This window comes from Sander lucioperca, chromosome 20 (assembly GCF_008315115.2).
Source record: "Sander lucioperca isolate FBNREF2018 chromosome 20, SLUC_FBN_1.2, whole genome shotgun sequence".
Classification (NCBI taxonomy): domain Eukaryota; kingdom Metazoa; phylum Chordata; class Actinopteri; order Perciformes; family Percidae; genus Sander; species Sander lucioperca.
The window spans coordinates 270,736-293,519 of NC_050192.1; the positions used below are offsets into that span (position 1 = coordinate 270,736).

General features: G+C 42.1%; 1 protein-coding gene across 5 annotated transcripts in view; it reads right to left on the reverse strand.

Annotated features, from left to right (window-relative positions):
* Positions 1 to 22,784, reverse strand: part of arhgef39 (Rho guanine nucleotide exchange factor (GEF) 39) — a 64,798-nt gene that overhangs the window by 27,611 nt on the left and 14,403 nt on the right. For all 5 annotated transcript variants that reach the window (XM_035996196.1, XM_031288245.2, XM_035996195.1 and 2 more), the window contains 3 exons: positions 20,425 to 20,543; positions 9,202 to 9,272; positions 3,374 to 3,502 (listed from right to left, as the gene is read on the reverse strand). In XM_035996196.1, the coding sequence (XP_035852089.1) occupies positions 3,374 to 3,502; positions 9,202 to 9,272; positions 20,425 to 20,543 (319 nt within the window). The remainder of the gene's footprint in view (positions 1 to 3,373; positions 3,503 to 9,201; positions 9,273 to 20,424; positions 20,544 to 22,784) is intronic.

Sequence of the window (22,784 nt, forward strand, 5' to 3'; positions counted from 1 at the left end):
GCTTTTTTGTAGCAGGAAACAGTCAGCTGTTCCATAAACTCCCGGGCAGTTCAGAGCTTGTGTTTGGTGTTTTAAATCTTTCTTTCTTTCTTGTGATGTTACTGTTTCCTGTACAGGACTCTCACACGTGACCGGCCACCACAGCGTGACACTGGGTTGCGTTTCTCCTGCGTTTTTGCCGGACCGTCGAACGGCCAACGCAGGCTGTCTGAACGCGGCCTTATGCTTGTGGTAACAGACATGTTACAGGACAGGCCCATTCTCTGTTACAAATGCGTTCCCTGGCCTTATAACTGCAGAGAAAGGACGACTCATTAAGTTGAATGTAATGAGTTTAGGAGGTTTGAGGTATGACAATGGGACGCCTTGACAAGCGACATTTGCAGATACATTTACATGCTGCAGCTGAGCAGCTAATAAGCTCTCCAGCATGCAACCTGACATTAGCAGTGCACTTTTCCCAGTGAATGTTTGTTTGGGGCAACAAGCTAAGATGCAGGACAAGATGTGTGCTCCTGCTTGTAAGTTAGATAAGGAGGACTCTTTAGGAAACACGAAAGCTAACGTGGTTGCTGTTTAAAGTCTTTAAGACGAGATATGTACTGTATGCTGCAGCATACACACATTGCAGTTGGCTTTGAATAAAGTAACAGAGCAGTAACAGAAACTGATGCATTCCAGTCAGTCAGACAGGTGCAGTGATTCTGCAGACATGCTGGGATCTCCCTCAGCTCCGTCACACTTCAAACTCCGTCTGACCAGGAGGTGTGTGCGAAAGGTCTTCACCTTCATAGCCATAGTCCTGTGCGTTCACTTTAGAGTGGCACTTAATGCAATGGGGAATGGGAACATGTATTAATGCCAGACAGCTACTATCTGTTGACACAATAAAGAACAAGAAGGACTTCATGTTTTAAAAATGAATTAAACCTAAATCCAGTGCTCCTTTTAGAAGCAAACTAGTTTCCCTAACCTTTAAAGTTGTAGCAGATGCCCCCCCGTCAGCCCCCTTGATAGACAAAGGTGAGGAGTCCGAGAGGGTGGTGATGCTCTGTGTAGACCCCCTGCCTACATCGGACCATCCACAGTGCTTTGAGGCAGCAGCAGGTTCAAAGAGCAGGAAGTGCCAAGCACTCCTCTCTGTGTCCAGGCCTTTCAGCTTCCCTTGTCAAAGAGCACCTCTGCTCTACTACAAAGTCTGTTGGGCTGGACCAGGTGGGGCAGCAAATAAAGATTGATCTACAAAGGGCCCTTTTCCCCCTTATGTGTCCGAGGCCAGAGGGATACCAGAGGCAGAGGGCAGCTGCTGTGGCACAATGAGCCTCAGGTTGGAGAGTCAACGGGCTTCTTTCACTTTGTTTACTGGAGGCATTTTACTAGATGTCAGAGTCCAGTGGAACTTAGAATCTTTAAGATATTGATGATAAAAGCTACTAACTTAGTATAGAGAAATTAATCAGACTACAGCTTCAACTGATTGATTTTTTTCATCATCAATAAATCCATCTATTGTAGGGCTGAACCGATGCATATCCGAGAAACACAACAAGACTCCAAATCCACTCACATCATTTGACATATGTGTGCGTGTGTGTGTCTTTTTTTCCGTACTTTTAAGAAATCCTCTATGAAATGTGGGCCTGACATCTTTACATTGCATTTGCAGTCAGGAAAATAGGATGCAATATCATAAATGATGCAGGTGGCAACCCAAACCATGTTACTGTTATTTAAGAAAGTGACGTGCATGCATTGCAGTGATGTATCTGTCTGGTTTTTGAATCTAGACATGTATGGAATCGGCTGACAGGGAGATATACACACACACACACAATATATATATATATATATATATATATATATATATATATATATTATATATATTATATATATTATATATATATATATACACACACACACATACACACACACATACAGTATATTAAATCAGGGGAAAGCGACAAATGCTCCTATTGGAGAAGCTGGAACCAGAGAATGCTTGGTGTTTTTGCTTGATGAATGACTGCATGGATTTTTCATTGGGCAAAATTGCTGTCAGCTATTTGTTGTGGTTTAATCGATAAATTGTCTAAATGTTTCAGCACTAATAAGGAGACGACAAAACAAGCATATTTGATGGATCTGTTTAGGAGCATTTTCAAAGGAGACATTCAATCATTTCTGTTTCTCTTTCAGTTTGTTTTAAACGCTAAGGCTTAATTTAATGAGGTAGTCTGATTGACTTTAAGACACCTGAGGAAAAAACAAATGCGTAACACAATTAGGTGCAAGAGTCAGGAACATAAAGGGACAGAATTTGGAAAAAACAATGTGAAACAAGATTGAAAATGTGAGACATCTTTGTTTTAAATTGAAGGAAGAGGCAGGCGACCTCCCAGGGAAACAGGCTGCCTGTCTGCTGTATGTATCGATGTCCCATTGATTCAGCCTTTGTGTCTCACAATCGCCCCCCTCATCTCCTACAGAGCTACTTAATATGTTTGAGGGGCTCCGGCGCTTCTCATCTGTAAAAGGCAGAGCGCTTCTCTTTTACCCACATTAGAGGTGGTGTTGGTGGGGAGGAAGGAGAACGGGTCGGCGTGGGGTTGCGGGGCGGGGTGCTGCTGCTGCTCTGAAGTCTGCCTGGTGGGACCGGAGCTTTATTAGCTGGAAAGGAAGCCGGCGGAGTTGCGAGGGCCTGAGAACTTGGATGAGAGGAAGCTTTTGAAACTTCCCACATCGGCATTAGAGAGATGAGCTGCTATTCGGCGCTCGCTCCCAGCCTACACCAACACATCCGGAAACACACACAGAAAAAAAGCCTGCATATCCAAGCGAAAAACACACACTCGTGGCTGTGTGTGTGTGTGCGCACACACACACACACACACACACACACACACACACACACACACTCTGTTTGGCTTCCTTTTTATCTGCTGGTCCACAAGATGAGGCTGGGCTCTAATTGGTCCTGGGGGGGATTGGCAGGGCGAGTGGAGCAACGAGGAGGCCAGACAAACAACAGGAGGGGGAGTGGCAGGAAGAAAAAGGCCACCACTCCACAAGTATAGAACCACAATGGAAGAGGGGGACAAACGAAGTGAGAAGGAAGGCAGGATGAAGGGGAAACAGTTAGCAATGCCCCATTAATATAGTGTGAGGTTTCCTGCAGAAAGTCCAACGAATTCCATTGATTAAAGCAATCCATGTCTCCATACTTAACTCGTTTCCCTTTTAGTTTATCTATACTTCACTTGCTCCCCCCCTCCCCGTCCCAAAGGACACGGAGAAATAGATGCAGAAACAGGTGGAGAGAATCTGGTTCCTGGGGGAGGGGGGGTAAAAGGAATATGTGATCAGAGGCGCTAACCTGCGGCCGACACTTTCGTCTTTCGCCCTTTCAGCAGTTTCTGCACCCGGCAAAGCTGCAGGTGGTTCTCATGGCACCGGGCGTTATCCTGGATACGCTGGGAGACGTCGCACACTGCACTCACCGCCCCTTTCAGGAAACACACACACAAACATTTGTTGTACCGTACATGTGAGGACATTCCCAGATGAAATCCTTCCTGAATACTAATATATCATCTCTGGGTTAGGCCTGGGTACCATTCCTACATTTTCAATACCAATTAACCAATTAAGTACCTTGAGTTGTCAGGTATTTTATAATAATATATTTTCATAACATTATTGAATAACTTAAATTTCAATTAGCCAAAAGCAGATACTCCTGTTGGATTACATTACCTCTAGACAATTTAAATAGATTTTCCAGTAAACGTACTAATATCTGAGACTCAGCCATTATTATTACAGAATGCATGGTAATCCTGATTCTTTTGGATATAAAACGTCATCACGTCATCATTTGATCCTTTAGACGTGTGTGAAATATAATAAAGTTATGTGTTTTGTGAGGGCACTGTGACCTTTGACCAGTTCATCCTTGAGTCCAAGTGGGAGATTCCTTTCGGGGGGTCCTACAATATTGCGTTCACAAGAATGGTACGGGCGGACGGGGAACCTGAAAACCTAAAGCCTCCGACCACGGCTGTAAGCAGCTAAATAAACTCTGTTGACTACTGATGGATTCTGGAGTCAAATGCCGATTGATATATATATATATATATATATATATATATATATATATATATATATATATATATATATATATATATATATATATATATATATATCTTTTTACTAATACTAACAAATGTGAGCGAATGTGGTAATACACCAAAGTTAAATGCTACACGGGTACATAGACAAGGACCATTGAAGCAGTTGGAATCTTTTTTTTTTAGGGGCACATTTAGCAGCCTGACATTGCTTGATTTCATCTGCGAGCTCTTGCAGAGAACGTAGCTGTGAAAATTAAAATCTCCAAACAGTCCTGATTGGGCCTGATGGGCTGCTGAGTGACTCAGGCTGGGCTGTGTGCTGGCTTTGAATGTGTGTGTAGGGACGTCTAAGCACCGCCATATCAATTAGAGGGATGCTGGTCTCCACCACAGCGGCCCTTGTAGCCCATAATCCATTGCCCTTTTGCAAATGAGCAAAGGAGCTGTCAGTCTGTAATTGTAAGAAAAAAAACAGCAGCACCCAATAGGCACAGATCATTTGGTTAAATCAACTATTCCCACGACATCAAATCATCATCACCTCAGCTCCTGTACAACACCCTGCTGGACGGATGGATGGATGGATGCATGCATGGATGAATGCATGGAGGATGAATGCATGGATGGATGGATGGATGGATGGATGAATGCATGGATGGATGGATGGATGCATAGATGGATGGGTGGTGCACACACACACGTTCAGAATACTCAAACCGGGTCTGATCCGATTATATTTAATTAAATGTTGATTAAATATGCATCTGAAACCTTGAAATAACGGCTGTAGGCTTTTCAATCTGACACAATGTGTTTGTATTAAGTTGCTAAGCCTAAATAATTTGTATTTGTATGTATAATATGTTATATCAGACTGTAGATCTGATCATTATCAGTGTTTCCCATACATAGGTTATATTTGGGCGCCCTGCCCAGGTAGATTGATACCCACCCAGGTAGATAAAACACATTTTTTCCCCAATCCTCAATGTAATTTTACAGTACACAGACCAGCGGCCTCCAGCCCTTCCCCCTCGTGAACTCACGTGCCACGTGCATGTCACAGTGTCAACCATTCACCTTAGGCTCAGAGCCAAGCTCACGTTAGTAGAACCAAAGATCCTCTATTGTAGCACGCTGGTTGTGGCGTTGTGGCTTCCCGTGAGATTACGTGTACTGATAAACTGTAAAAACGCCGCAACCACACCGCTGTGAAAGCTCCCCGTACATCATTTACACAGTCTGGTTGTTACCCCTCTCCGTGGCAGTGTGTCCGCTTGGGCTGATCTATATTTGGAGTTAACTGGAGCTAACTGCTAACCGGAGCTAATCGTTGCCAATTGTTGCTAACCGAGCTGTTCTCTCCGTGCCCATCACCATTAACTTTATTTATGGACTCAAGCCCAAATAAAACCCAACATTTTATTAAGTTTGCTGTAAAAGTTTTAAACTACAATCCAGTTATTTGAATGACGTTATTAGTATCCCCAAAACACGGATTAAAAAAAAACTAACAATGATCTAACAAACTAAATGAACAAGAATTAACTTTGGATATTTAAAAGGAGTAAGGAGGTGCACACAGGGTTGAGATTTATAATAACATGTAACTTGCTGTATGGATCATAGTATGGTTTAAAGGTTGAGTTGTTAAAACAACATTTTAGCTCTGGGTAACGTTAATCAGGTATTTTATCTGCTGAACCATACGTGTTATTTGACAAACCATCAGATTTAGTTGACAAAGCACAGCTACACTAGTGGTTTGTTTAATGTAAATAGTTATTTCTTTCTAAATTATCTTGTTATGTAGTCATTTTTTTCTTCTTCCAATAATTAGTTCATAAACCTTTGTTTGACTAGTTTATTACTGAACCCAGCCTGTCACATCCCGCGCCACACACCACCACAAGTAAATCCTCAACCTGTGGAAAATACTGACTATAATAAGGAGAGTGTGACTCCTGAAATTGACGTGATGTGATCTGCAAGAGAGGAGGCATCTCACTCTGGGCCAGATGTACTAACGCTTTTGCGCCCACTTCAGGCGTATTTGTTTCGCAACGTGCGCGTAATAGCATGGCGAGGTATACGATACAACTTTATTGTCAAACAGACAAACAGGCCGATCTGAGGTAAAAGCGCAGACTGCCTTTCGCGGGAACTGAAAATGGCAAATTGCGCTTTTCTGTGTCATGGATTTGCATTCACGGGAGGGTCAAGGGGAAAGTGGGAGTTTCCCATAAAGAGATGGGAGGTGAGGCGTAAAGTGCGCCTAATTATGTATTCCGTGGTATGTACAAAAAAACGCCTGTGACTGCATGCCTCTATTTTGCGGTGAAAATTCTCCGCCTCTTAAAAGCAGGTGTAAACCAGCTGCAAGCGGGTTTCCTGGCACATGCCTCCTGGTGAAATGGCAGCAGTAATCCGAGCAAGACGGAGACATAGGCCAAGGAGACGAGCTGAAAGGATTTTTGCCACAAGGATCGCACCTTTTCAGTTGAGTGAACACGAAATCATTAAGGGTTACAGATTAAGCAGCCATGCAATATTACAGAAGAAATCAAAGATGAAATTGAATCTCTGACTCAGAGTTCACATTCCAGCAGTTGTAGTCAAGTGTATGAATGTATATATGTGTATATGTATATATGTATAAATGTATGTTTAGAAGTGGATAGGGGTGCAGATGTATGTGTATATGCTTATACACAGACATGTTTCTTTACTTTATTTATTTATTTTTGTTAATTTTTCTTTAGCTATGAGGGGTGCTTTTGCAATTTTATTATTATTATTATTATTATTATTATTAGCACTGGGTGGATTGCACAGATATGTTCATATATATCAACAAGGATATGAAATTTGTACTGCATAGTACGGTAATGGATTGTAAATTAAGTGAAGGAATTGCAATAAAAGTATTGTGTAAAAAAAAAAAAAAAAAAAAAGGCTGTACCAACTTTAAGTACAGTTTTTCTTTTCCATATTCAGAACTATGAACACAGTTGAGCCAGTATTCAAAATGTACATTGTACAACAATGCCCGGCCCTATTCAGTCAATCAACAGAATATCAAAACTGAGCTATTTTCATTGTACGTCAATCAAACTGCCAATGGACTAACTATATATAATGCCACAGCTACAGTATCTGCATGTAACTTTTTTCACTAACTTTTTTGTACAAAGCTATAAAATCTTACCAGAACAAATAGGCAAATCAGCAAAATAGACGGAAGCATCCAATTACCGTGTGCAGCCATAATAATTGCTGTAAACATTTAGAACTACATCATTAACGCATCCAAAATAACAACAAACAGATGGATTCTAATTTCAACCTCAACTTTCCTGCGTTTGTTCGGAGCGCTGGAACTCCGCGGATGAACCGGATCCTCAGGGCGACTTGTCTACACTAAAATAATCACAGCCTAATTGGCTCGCTTAACTTCACAACAATTACAATGTAAACCAAACAAGGCATCCGTGTAGACTTTCTTCCCTTTGTTGTACGTGTTTGGAATATTTTCCGTTGCCTGCTTTAGAAAAACAACACTCCTAATTACGGCATTCTGGAGTTGAGTTCTGGCGAGGCATTAATAATACATCCAGCCCATTAGACATTCTGAAGACGGCTTCCACTTCGCACAGCTCTTTATTCCATTTATTCACTATTTAGAGCGTGTTTGACCACGGCATGAGGCTCACTTTTATTGTTCAATCTCTGACAGAGTTCGGGAGTTGCGTCAGGTCAGACGCGGTTACGGTTACTACAGCCGAGTCAGGCGTTAGGGGTGTCGTATTACAGCGGGGCTGATGAAAACTCCTGAAGCAACTGCAATTACAACAATTAAATCCAGCCTGAATGCACTGCGAGGGGAGAAGGGGAGCTTGGGGGGTGGGGGGGGGAGAAAAGAAACAAAGAAGAGGAAGAGCAAACTGACACAGAGCAGCACAACAAGAGAAAACAACAACAACAAAGCCTCTGGTGATTCAATCTGCTAGTTGGCTTAATCAGATACAATGTGATTTGTCTGGAATTTCTTTTTTTAAATAATTCCCTTTACAATACAACCAGGCTGACTATAGGAGACACACACACACACACACACACACACACACACACACACACACACACACACACACACACACACACACACACACACACACACACACACACACACACACACACACACACACACACACACAGCAGCAGAGTTTAAAAAAGGATCTCTAATGAGAAGAGGAAGAGGCGATGGTGGAGCACATTTAGATATGTACCTTCATCTTAGAGTCAGAGGCTGTTTTAATTTGTAAGCAAAGGCAGCACACTAGCAATGAGATTTTAATTGATACACATAAATAATTCTGTGTGTACGCTCGCACTTCAGTCAGTTTCGGTGTTTATTTGACGATTGAAATTGGTCATTATCGGGATTCGTGTTGATGCTGAAGATTTTTTTTATTTATTAATAGAGCTCCCGCTTAACATCCTCTGATCCGCTCCCAATTAGTCATGTCAAAATCCTCATCAAACTAGAACTCACACGCATATTGAGCTTTGCCTCGCTTTCATTTCTCTACTAGCCAAGCGCCGCTGTGACAATAACAACAAATGAGTGAATGAAAGGGAAGGGGGCACTTTCTTTTGTTGCTCAAATGAAGATAATGAGGGCTGTCTTTCCCCATGACTAAAGTCTGACTGCTGACATGAAAGTCTTCACAGGTTGTGTTATTTTTTTTTCCCTGCTGTTGGAGGACTGGCCTTGCAGTCTATAATTGTACAGCTTTGCTTAACTCTCCTGCTTGTCACTCTGACTAGTGATGCAAAGCACATCAGCACCCCCTCATCACTTGTTGTTGGGTTGCTGTCACTGACAAACCACAACAATTCTGACAACGGCGTCGACCTCGGCGTCACGTGTGCTAATTTGAGCGTGCAGCTCCAAATACATTACTCCACATTGCTGTGAAAGCACCTAGGGTTAATCTGCAGATATTTTTGCCTTGATTGGCAGTGAAATGATTTTTTAGGCAGCAGCAGCACAATCAGAAAAGACACTTACTTGAAAGCTGCTGAAACTCTGGGTTGTCAGGACTTGTGTTGGCAGTCAGGTCCTGGAGGAAATGCTTATACCTGGGAGAAAACAGGGAAAAAAAACAACAGGTCACTGTGTGATCACCGTCTTCAAATATCATGGGAAAAAAAGTGTAAACTTGAACTTTGTTGTTTGTTGGTGAAAGTGAGGGAGACAGGCTTTTTATTTCCACCTGACGTCACTCGTGTAGGCCAGCCACTGTCAGAGCCGCAGCCACTGGTGAACAGTACATCACTTGTCCTGTCACTTACGGACTGCAGAAAAACTACAGTGGTGCCTCACAAAATGCCCCTCAGAGGAATCTAACTGTACACACAACTACGCATGGGCCGGTTACCAGTTTCAAGGTATACCACGGTTTGAAAAAGTCACGGTTTCAAAACCACTAAACTTTTTTGTCATACCGTTCCTAAGGTACGAGCTGTTTTTTTATGAGTCTACAAGGACAGAAAGTGCATTTTAGTAATCCCTCTCCCCGCCAGTGTGCAGTTTGTTTCAAAATCAAATACATTGGGCCCTATTTTAACGATCTGAGCGCACGGCGTGAAGCGCCTGGCTCAGGTGTGTTTAGGGCGTGTCCAAATCCACTTTTGCTAGTTTGACGGCGGACAAAAAGGGTCCGTGTGCCAGGCGCATGGTCCTAAAGGGTTGTACTTAGTGTCTTCATTAATCATAGGTGTGTTTTGGGCGTAACATGCAATCAACCAATCAGAGATCATCTCCCATTCCCTTTAAAAGCCATGGGCGTTTGGACCTTGGAGCATTGCTATCATGATGGAGGATTTGCACCGTAATATTTTTATTTTTAATGTTCTGCATGTGTGTGTGTGCTGCTGTGCGTCCCTGTGTGTGTGTAACAAGCATAGTGTGTGCGCACTGTGCACGAGCCTAGGAGCATTTTACTAATTTGCTGTTAAAATAACAATGAAATGCTGCGTTACTGACTTTAGACCAGGTTTTTGTTGGTCAATGGCACGATCACTTCCCGCTGCCTCAAGGTAGCAATACTCCCAGAATGCACCTGAACACACCTCCCTGTAAGACCAGCACGCCCATGGGCGCAAAGATGGGCGCAGGTGCATTTGCTATTTGAATGACGCGGGCGCTGGATGGGAAATTGTCAACTGCGTCGGTCTGAAACTAGCAAAGACACTTGCGTCAGGCTTTGCGATGCACTGCGCCGGGTGCAAGATGCCCTTAATGTTGAATGAATTTTTTTTTTAATTAATTTTAAAGCTGTAATTGTAATACCGTGAAATTATTTAAGCTGAAGGTCATCATACCGGCCCGTGCCTACACACAGCCTGATCTAAGCTCCTGATTGATGCAGATGGAGAGAACAGGTTTGGCCCTGAAGTAGTGTTGATGGTGACAACCTAGATAAAACAATAAAGCGGTGTGTTTAGATGAACAGTGTTTGGCTTCCCTCCGTGGCGCCTAGGGAAGGAGCAGGAGGGAAAGAGACGCTAACAAGCTCTTTGGTAAGACCAGCTCAGTGAGTGAAGGACCAGTTGAGCTGGACTCTCTGGAGGCGGTGGCCAAAAAGAGGATTCTGTCCAAGAATAAAAACAGACCCTGGCTTACCTGCAGCTATACAGGCCTACACAAGGCAGAGTCTTCTGGGCTTTGAGTTGAATATGTCACCAGCTATAGCTGCATTTAGTAGAAGCTGTAAGATGCTGGCTGTTAACTACACACAACTGTTTCTGAAATTCCTTACAGTTTGATCATTTGTTCTTGTTGTTTGTGTACCTTCAGGGCACGTCAATCAGGTAAATCCACACACACACACACACACACACACACACACACAATTAGTATTGCATACTCGCATTGATCCAGCATGGGGGCCTACAACTGATGGTAGCCATATTAGCTGTGCAACCTGCTAATGCTAACTTCAACAGCCTAACCTGCATAATACACAGTAAAACAGCATAAAAATGGCAAAACTTAAAGATGTCATGTTTAAAGTTGGGTCTCCAACAGTTTTCCAGTGGACATTTCAGTAGAAAATAAAGTTAATCAGCTGGGTCTTTAAATCCACAGATGATGGGAGGTCGTGAAGTCTTTTCTGTTGGTTCTTGCAGCCGACAACCGAACAAGTTGTGTGCTTTGCTCCTGCCAAGTGACCAGGTACGCGAGATAGCGAGGAAATCCCAATGGCAGACAGCAAAGTCCATTCAGTAAGTATCAGTGGGTGGTGGTGGTCACCTCGCTGGACGGGGTTCTATGGCACAGCAGCCCCATAGGACACCATATTCGGCATCAGACCAAGAAAAAGGGTGGTCTTTTCTCACACTTTGGGGGCCTCTAGACACACCAAAGGTTTGTTTCGAAGAAACATGAAAAAGTTAATTTTGCACAATAGTCTTTACATAAACAATCGAGAAAATGCAACCAATCTATGGTGAAACTAAGTAACTTTTTGTTCCAATTTCAGTTTCCATCTAAGGTAAAAAGTTGTGAAGGGTGTCAGCTTCCTCAGAAATCTTTATCCTTTTTACTAGGATGATGTGACCTTGAAGTGCATTGACACTTGCCATTGATTTCCACTGTGTGTCTGCCTCTGCAGCCCTCTCTTTGTGTAGTCTGGGCTTTTTTTAGAGGCATAGTGGTGCCACTGAGAGAGGCCATTAGATACTAGCAGACTGTACACCACTGCTACTGGTCCATGTGGTGGCATTAGTGGAATAAGACATGTGTTAGAGAGTGTGACAGTGTTTGTAAGGACTGTGTGTAGAGAATAGACTAAATAATAAACTTGCTTCATTAGCTAGTCATTCTGTAACATGACTGATTTACTAGCTCTCAGAATTGTTATGGTTTTGAAATATTTGGGGAAATAATAAGGGTCCCATAGAAGAAGACTGGAGTAGTGTATGACCTCATCATGACATTACATGGGACAGCTGTGGGGAACACTGCATCACCGAAACAGCAAGCAAAGAGAGTGAATGAATGCCAGAGCGAACCCACTCAGTGTCCACTGGGAAGAGGCCAGAGGCCAGCGAGCAGGAATCAGTGGACGGCTGTGGAAAGATCAAGGAGAACATTGACATTTGACACCAGAGACCATCTTCGTACAGAGACAGAGGTTACCATTTCTTCCCATATACAACTACATGAACGACTGACGTGTCACACTAAGCTCATGTGATTACAACTAACCTATCTCCATGACAACTGAGCAACTCTATCCGCTGAAGAAGGCCATGAGGTGTCATTCAAAGCTTGTCCTGAAACTAACCTGGGTGTGTGTGTCTGTGTGTGGGTGTGCTGCATTAGCATGAAGTACAGAACAGCAGGTTAGCACGGCGGTGGGTCTGTGGGTGGTGGAGGAGGAGGAGGAGGAGGAGGAGGAGGAGGAGAAGGAGGGCATTGCTCTTAGTAGTCGATTACTCATTGGAAATGAAACAGAAGCCAAACGAGATCCAATTTACCCTCTTTTAATTATGAGATGCTTAAAAAAAGAAATTATTTCACGTCTTTTTCTTCTTGTCTCATCGTGTAATAACAAATACATTACAGGCATTATTAGCGATGGATACCCTCGTTCTTATTAAGGAGTGGAGACAAAAATCTAATTAAAGCAACTGTGTAACAAAAAGGGAACACTCTAATGAGCATTGTTACGGCACATTTCAAATAATGTAAACAGAACTCTCTCGTTCAGCTGCCCTGTCCCGCTCATTAGCAGCAAAGCAAAGAACAGATAATGAGACAATAGCGTAATCTGAAGCATATTTATGACAGTTCAGATATTCTAATGGAGAATGCAGCTTCAGAAAGCATGTGCTGGTGGTGGTGGTGGTGGGGGGTGTGTGCCTGCTGCAGGAGCTGCTAATTCCTTTATCGTATGCAGATGATATGCAGGCTTTCTTCTCACTCTCTCCTGGCAGACACGCCAGGTCATTTGGGCATTTGCACATACGTCAGTAAAGAAAAGAGACGGAGGAAATATCTGTCTAATTATTTTGCTTCCCATACATGCATTAAGGATTCAAATTGGTAATTAAGAGACAAGATGCACCGGCAGGCTTCTGCATGGGTTAGTGAACATGGCATGGGCTTGTGGGTAATTACTCAACTTTAATAGCTTAAAAGGAAAGGAATGCACATCCGTGGTAAATACAGAAGACTAGAGATATATTCCACTGTCTAAACTTGAGCAATCAAAATGTATTATGAAGTGAAGAGTGTCTTCTCCTTCTCTGAGAGGGTGACTGATGAGGTTTACTGTACCTCAAAGAGAAAGTAAATGTAGACATTAGGAAACACTTTTCAGTCAAACTCCAGAATGACTGGAGCTTTTATTGCTGTGTGCTGCTGCACGAGTCAACTTAAATCAGTGTAAAAATTAGTCAGACCGTTTTTATGTTGATACATCGCAGGGAAGAAATTAGTGCTGCCTCATGAACCTTAATGATTGGAATCAAACCGGCCAGTCAAAACATCGGACGTGTTTTTCCTCCACTCGGTCATTGTTCACAGGACACTTGGACATGTGGAAGGAGCCGCTGGGGACTGAATGGACGACCTGCCTATCCTCTGAGCCACAGCCACCAACCTCGCCATGCTATCGAAGACACTCGGTGCGTTTACATAGAGTTTAAATAAACAATTATATATCGGGTTAAGGCAATACCGGGTCTAACACTTTACCCCGGTTCTCATACCCTGGTTAACAGAGCTAGAGAACTCCTTCAGTAACCGGGGTATTCCTTCATGTATACACCTTAAACGGGGTATGATCGGGTTAAGCGTCTGGGCATGCTCCAACTGCTTCTCGCTCACTCTGTGAGCGCTGTGAGTCGTTGCTATGATACCATACAACAAAACAGCTATTTTGGGAAAGCACCAATAGTCAACACTACAATATTGTTGCGGTATCGATATCGAGGTATTTGGTCAAAAATATTGTGATATTTGATTTTCTCCATATCGCCCAGCACTACTCTATATTCAATATTCCTTATCTTAAACTTTTCTTCTCAACTATCAAGTGTGGTCTCTACATTCGGGCTCAATAAATTCAACTAAAACAGGCTCAGACCTTAATAGAGGCACTTTGTTTCATTGCAAGCCTCACTTCAAACTTGACAATGAACTGTGGGGTCAGTTGACAGACAATGTAACACAAATTATTGACAGAAATACAACTCTGTGCATGTAGACCAGGGAGAGGAGCCACTTAAGAAAGGCTCCGTCTTTCAGAGCTCTTTCAAAAGAAATTAATTAATGCTCTGACCTTGTGTTGGAGACCCTTCCTGTGTTTAGCTGTTAGACATGGTGAAACTACCGGAGCACATGAAGCCGTCAATTTGAAATCCTACCTTGACAATTGAAAGACAAAAACAAGCATGGCCAATACAGCGCCCAGCTACACGCTCCTCAATGCTTAGCAAGTATGACAATGACCCGGAGACCTCTGGAGTTGTACGGCCTTTACACAGAGCATGATCAGTCTCTGCAGTGAGCCGACCACTGGGACATTCCCTTGTTATACTAAATGGTGCTCAGCTTAGAGCAAATATATCCCAAGGCCTCCAAGTGCTGCCATCTGTACGAGAGCTGCTTCTCTATTATTGACACAAACACCGACAATCCAGGCCGAGAGGGCTGCTATTCACTGCCACAATCAACTGTCATAATGGAGATCTCAGTGGGGAGGACAGCGATGACTGCTCCAGCCGGCTCTAGTGAATGCCACTTAATAAAGGCAATGATTTTATTCCTCCCCCAGTAGCAACATAAGTATCCACACTCTGCGCCCTGCTCGCCATCCATCATCCTTGAATGGTGATAAGTGACAACAATTTCCTGCTATTCCCAGCCACGGAGCCGGAGCAAGATAAGGCGCCAGCCAGAGATGATTATCTAGCCGTGCCACTTAAAATCATCATACAATTAGACACATCCCTAGAGTCTCCTGAGTTTCACTGAGGACGACGGACAAATCAATGATGATGATGATGATAGGAAGTGCAGAGAAAGAGGCGCTGAAAGAGGGCTGTGCTGGAGAGACTGTGGCCCACTGATTGTGTGAGAGTCAGATACAACAGTGGTCAGCATACTCATATGAGAGAGGGGGGGTACTAGGGCTGCACAATATATCGTTTTTTTATCATCATCGCGATATCAACTGGCGCAATAAACGCATCGCCAAAGGCTGCGACACATCGTGAAAGACACTCAGAGATTTGTTGTGTTAGTTGAAAGAAAATATCAGCAGAAAACTGCACTTTAAAATGTAACTGTCATTCTTTTTTGGTGGTGCCTTTTATATTTCATTCAATGTTCAATTTGTTCAATAAAAGAAAGTTGAAAATGATTTCCTTTCATTTGTTTTAAATCCAACAAACAATATGTTACAATACTGGAAGCAGCAGAAAGGCAGAACTGAGTACACTTTAATATCTGTTTATTTATCACAAGTAATATCGTTATCGCGATATTCAACAACGTTATCGCATATCTTCCTCGTATCGTGCAGAGGGTACTCTCATTTCCCCTATTGGTTGCATGAAAAGTAAACAGGCCTCTCACTCCTGTACAGAAAATATTTCCAAGACATTTTCCATAACCTAAAGACTAAAGCGGGGTTTATGCTTCTGTGAAGGCTCTATGCAGAGCGGCTGTGTAGAGGGACGGCTATCGGTCAGGAAAATAAATTCTAAATTAGCATCAGTCTTAACTACATATTTAACCCTTGTGTTGTCCTCCTGGGTCAAAACTGAAATTGAACACTTTTTTAGTTTTTTTTACACTACCATCAGTATACTGTACACACCACTCACACCAATGTATTACCACTAGTTTTACACAATTTCTTTTTCCGAATTCATGGTCAAGAAACCTCATTTATATGAAATTATATAAATTTTTTGTGTTTTGTCAAAGTTTAGTTTCAGGATACTGTTTTGAAACCATTTAAAGTGTTTGTTTTTTTGTGGGAAAAAAAAACACCCAAAATTCAATAAAGTAGTGAACTGATCCTTTGTTTAACTTGCAAGGACTGTTGTATGGAACCATCCATGTAAGTTTTGGACAATTTGGATGAAAGAATCCCAAATTTCTGATAAAAACGGGTCAAATTTGACCCAAGGACAACAGGAGGGATAATACGAGTCTGGACAAACATGGCTGTAAACTGCAACTTGACTGGTTAGTGAGGGCATACATCCGAAAGGCGCTAATTCTAGTTTTTATAATGTTACTTATTTTTAGCAATTTATTAACAATCAAAACCAAACATACACATTTTTCTCTAGTCTGTATTGATTTTACTATGATGTAAAGCTTTATTTAATATATACTATTAATATAATATACAATATAGTCTTTTCTTATATTGTTTCTTCCTTCTATGCTACTTTTTTGTATTGTTGTAATATATTGCCTAGTCTTTTAAATTCTATTCTAAATATAAATTCTTTAACCTATTTATACATATGTGTGCAGCTACAACTGCGTGCCATTTCACAAACTCTGTCAGTGATGGAAGCCACTGGTGTGTTGGCACTTTTGGAGTTATTTTGCCTACTGGGAGATATCGAGATATCGCAACTCTCAGAACGTCCTGATTTCTCCAACTCTAAATTACAATAAGTAGTGACAAAAATGGCGTGAACGTAGCACATGACAACATGCCGGCAGCAAATCTTTGGTATACCATCAGTGCGGACACACTTTGACATGTCAGGATACACTAGTGTGCTATATCCTAGCATTGATATGCACCAAGGCTCTAGAAAAGCAGCATCTTCATCACATTTGCTTCCTGGATTGGCAAATCCCAGCTAGTGTGTGGCGATGACCCAGACAAATACACACATCCAGATATTCTTTGATGGTATGAGCTTTACAGAGCCCAGCCCATTTTCAATTAGAGATGTTCCGATACCAGTATCGGTATCGTCTCCGATACTGCCTAAAATGCTGGTGTCGGGAAGTACTGGAGTTTATGCACCGATCCGATACCACGTAATAAAGCCCTAAAGAAAATCTACGTTAAAGTAGTTTATTTATGTTCTTTTTCCATTGTGACTGACTGTCAAACTAGATAATAAAAAAAAGTTCTGGGGCGTTCATTGTTTGTGTTTGTTCATGTTTCACAAAGAGTTTAACCTGAGCCAGACTGACAACAAAGATAGAAATCATATCACATCCATACAGGGATAGTAGTATACAGTTGTTAAAACATAATACAATATAGGACACACTGGTATCGGATTGGTACTCGGTATCGGCCGATACGCAAGTTCAGGTATCAGAATCGGTATCGGGAAGCAAAAAATGGTATCGGACCATCTCTATTTTCAATCCTGCCTGTTTGCCTTTGCTATATTAGCTGACAAAGATGCCCCCCTTCTTTCCCTCACAGCACTTAAAAACTAAAAAGCCGGTGTTAAATTTCCTGTATGTACACTTACTTGGCCATTAAAGCTGATTCTATCTCCACAGCGTTGTGAGCAAATTACCCATCAGTGAACTATGGAGGTCACAAAATAAATACCAGCCAGTAGTTTTAATTAACCTAATGATATGACAACACGCATGCAAGCGTACCTTACATTAACATGATTCCTTTGAGGTCCGCACAATGCGGTATACAGATTTTGAATATTGATACTGAGTATTGGATTGGTGCTTGGTCTTGGCAACACCCTGTGTTGATGAATCGTATCGTCGGGAAAGAAAAGGTTGGATTGGTGCATTCCTAGTCTTGCTTTACCACACATTCCTCCACAGCGCTGCGGCGGAGGGTCTGGCTAGTCCTCACAGCATTCCTGGATGGGAGAACAACGTGCTCTGGTTTATTGGCATTTCTTTAAACCAATCACAATCGTCTTGGGCGGCGCTAAGCTCCGGACGGAGCCACGGTGCCTCTGCTAAATAGTCTCAGGAAGGAACTTGTTTTGGTGGAACATGTACGTTCAAAGGTTATTTTAGTCGTGCAACAGAAAACTCAGATTGGACAGATAGTCTAGCCAGCTGTCTGGATTTACCCTGCAGAGATCTGAGGAGCAGTTAACCATAGTCCTCACAAATCCACCAGAGTTTAGAACTCCAACACAAAGACAGAGGAAGGGGACGGACATCCGGCCAAAAAGAGAGACACCTGGTGGAATTTCCAGCGGCACCGGAGCAATCCTGGAAGTGGAACGTCGTGGCATGTCCCGATCAGTATTCAAAGCTTGGAAAGCGCATCCCAGAGTTCCACATAATCCCGAGGCGTGGGACCAGTGAGAAAACAATGGGAAGGTGATTTCTTTGTTGTAGAGGAGAAAGTGAACATAAATGAGATACAGCAAAGTGTCTCAGATGTTAAGGTGAAGGGTCAGCTCATCTCAGAGACAACTTCTCTCTTCCATGATGGATGGATGGATGGAAGACTGAGAGTGCTCGCCTGTACATCTGGAGAGATGAGAACGTGAGACATAAAAGGGCCTAATTAAGATACAAGCGAGAAGCTTGATAAACCTCTGTCAGATATCTGCTGCATAGGAAAGCGCGTTTCTGCCCATTTCGCCTCATTCCACTAATTAACAAGCAAGATCAGGACCGCATGAAATTGCGGCCAACAAAAACTTAAGAAAAGAGATTTTGACAGTTTCTGGACAGCCCGAGTACGTACGTGGTGCTACGTCAAATAATAATAATTACATCTGTCACAGAGACTATACATTGTGCAGTGCAGCGGGTGACTGGTGAAAGAAAAACAACTAAACAGCAAAAACAGAAGTCAAGCATGAAATGTGTGACCCAGCTCCAGCAGTGCGCTCCATGGTAGAACCACCACAAACACTGAAATATTTTATATAACTTTAGCATCAATTACAAAGAGACAATTGTTGATGTGAAGGAAGTTAAACAGAGTTTCTGCAGGTTCCACCAAGTCAAACTGAAGACTTTTGAAGTCCATTATGAATGAAATGTAACCCTTATATGGTGTAAGGGTCATGTTTGACCTGTTTTCAAGTTCAGACATGTAAAAAGTACTATTTACTTCTTTTGATTGGAACAAGACGTCATGATATCCTCAGAAACAGCTATTGTAATGCAACAAAAGATAGTAAGTAAAAAAAAAAAAAAAAAAAAAGTAACATACGTGGTGTTACGGGCCAGATGTGACTGTGAAGTTGTGGGGTAGCTCTGTGGATCAAATTTGGCTAAATTCCCCCACACACACACACACACACAACCCCACCCCTAAATATCGGGAAAACAGGATATCTCGCAGGATATCGATATATTTAGACTAAAGATGAAATTGAATGTGTTCACACACACACACACACACACACACAAACACACACACGTTTGCTTGTTTTTGCCTTTGTTGTAGCTGTAACAAGTATACATTGACAATAATTTGGAAGTTAAATAAATTCTATTATACTTTAAAGAGCAGTTGTTTGTGATAATTTGTGTATATGTTGTAGTAACAGCTGGTTGAACAGGTCAGCGCTCAAATGTCACCCTTCCCGTTCACTTTATAAATATGAGATAAATTAATCAACTTAATTAAGCTCTGTATTTTCAAAGAGAACACCACCTATGAGACTGTTTTCACAGTTCACTTATTGGTCCCTGATTCCAGGGAGGTGCCCCGTTTTGATTGTTTGTCAAGTTATTAGTACACATATTCATAACTTTATTAATATTGATAAAACATCTTTGATAAATTGCAAATAATTGAATGTGTACCTTCCTAATCCCAAACACTTACTCTTCTGAAGTGATTTTGGAGAGGGACATTAGGTAGTGAAATACACTGGTTGACTGACATGACACCATTGTATTCATATAATACTATCAATCCAGGCTAAAGTCAATGATATTAATAACGCATGCATATTGCTTCCTCTAAATTTCAGGTTGTGGTCGACTAGCGGGGCCTGCTTTTGTTGTTTAATACATTGATCAACATTGATTGTGATTGGTGGTTGGCTGTGCATGCAGAGCCTGCCTGTCACCCACTAGCAACAAACTGTGTACCCAAGAACACTTAAATCAGTGTAAATGACGTTAGACGATGAAACAAAATATCGTGCAGCCCTAACACAGACACAGTCACACACACACACACACGCATGCACGCAACTAAAAGGTAGTATTCCACAGGCTAGGGAAAAAGAAATGTACCATCAGGCCTTTTCATTTAGACAGAAGGAGAAATCTTACTGGTCGATCCGCTGAACGGGAAGTTGAAGCAAGTCTTCGAGCTTCTGGTTGTTGAACTCTGGTCGGGCTTCCTGTAGTTTCTTAAAACGTCTGAAGGCCTTGTTTTTCTTCAGCTGGACCTAAGACAACGCACAAACAATCGTGAAGTCATTCTGAGAGCCATACAGGCCCATTTACAAGACACAGACATGTGGTGCTTTGCAAAGTGATGTTTTCTGAGCTGCACTTGGCCTCAGGAAACGGCCTTGGTTTTGCTTGGGCGGCTCTGTATTTTTATTAGATTGGGAACAAAATCTCTCATCAGGACATGCAATATTAAAATCACCCTCCCTATCAAAGATAAGTCAAATCTAAACAGGGCTAAACATGCTGTAAAATACTAATAGAAAATGGCCTGTCCACACTCTGCTCAGTCTGGACTACACTAAACATACTGCACCCTGTTTAATGACAGTAGGACTCTCTGACCACCAACTGAGTACATGTGTCTTATGTTCAGTATCTGGGCTCACTGTGAGCCATCTATATGTGTTTTGGGAACAGCATCTGCATGCAGCTTGTAGGCCAGTGAGGGACATGTCCCAATCAGTGGCGACACGTGAATCTCATGGCATCTTCTTGCTGCGTACTTTGCCTGACAAGAACCCAAAATCATCTGGTTGTCACTCAATATGCCAGCTGAGGTGTAAGGAGGGGGGGGGGGGGGGGTAGATGTTATTAAATATACATTTGCACATCATGTCAGCATGAGTATATGTCAACATTTGGATGACAGAAAGCCTTATCTTGTCATTCCCGTAAATCATCAAAATAAACATTGCTGCTGTATTTAAATAGAGGCGAGGAGAGCTTTAAAAACACCAGTGTATGCCACTTGACTTCAGATGCCAGCTGTGGTGTGCGAGTGCGTGTTTAGCTGGTCATTATGCCGGTGGCAGCTAGAGTTGGACATGGTAAGCAGACAGGTGCTGGGTAAGTAGAATGATGGGGACAATGTGAGAGGAATCACTTATCAAGTTGAGGCGGTGTAGGCATGACAGAGTGAAATGGGGCTGTAAATCAGACACAGTGTGGAAGGTTGCCAACTCTGAGAAGAAACACAAATGTTACAGCAAGACTAGTCTCGCACTGCCAGACCTATCTCCACAGCGCTGCAGAGGAAGGTCTGGCAACAGGAGCATACACTCCTGGACAGGAAAAAACAAACAGTCAGGGGTTGGTTGCATTTCTTTAAACCAATCGCAATGGTCTTGGGCGGCGCTAAGCTCCGGATGCAGCGACGGTGGCTCTGCCAAAAAGTCTCGGGGAAGTCTTGTTTAATTTGCCATCCTACTATGCCTCCTCCAGCTGTCAGAGGAGTTAGTCTTAAAAATTCCTTTTAACGACTATTGCGTGTGTGTGTCACAGCCTGATAGATCTTCTTCCTCTGTGCCATAGAGCTTCATTGTTGGTTTAAGTCGTCACACTGTACTTTATTTTTACTCAATTACACACACGCAGGCATGCATGCACGCCAGGCGTAAAAATGCGGATCAGTGTGTTCCCAAAAAGGCCAAGATGACGTCCTCACATGTCTTGTTTTGTCCCCAACTCAAAGATATTCAGTTTACTGTCACAGAGGAGAGAAGAAACTAGAACATATTCACATTTAAGGAGCTGACATCACACAAGTTTCCTAAAAAATGACTCAAACCAAATAATCAATTATTAAAATAGCTGGACATTAATTTCATAGTTGAGGATTAATCTATTAATCTTTAGTTTAGTCTAGCTCTAAACAATGTTCTCCTTTTTGAGTAATGTTTGTTAAACAACTACAGTGGCCAGCTGTTGTAGGACATTACTTGAGCCTTTTGTAGTTTGTAATATATCACAACATGCAAATGTATGCAAAGTCACATAACATAATTAAGCTGATATCCAATGCAATAAGCTGTGCTTCACTGTTCCACATTCCATGAGACAGATAAGATCAGATCATTCCATTCATAGTCCATTACCAATAATCCTGAATTATCACCCAGCCCTGATTACGCCCATGATATTACATGGTTTTACTAATATTGCTTTTATATTTTCAGAATGCCTCTTCAGTATATTTTGTAGACATAATGTTTGATATCAAAACAAAAATAATGGGACTGATGTGGGTCATAGGTTACTCTCATTAAGGTGTTCTGCTGTTTAGAAGAGCAATCACTGGTCACCTGATTAAACTACTGCACGCTTCATTGTTCACTCACTTAGAATGGATGTGGATCTGCAGGAGGATCAATGCAAACCCGCAGAGCCTGGTCCATTATCAATGCCATTAGTCAATGTTCTGCAGACATACCCTTACTCTTAATTAAGACAATATT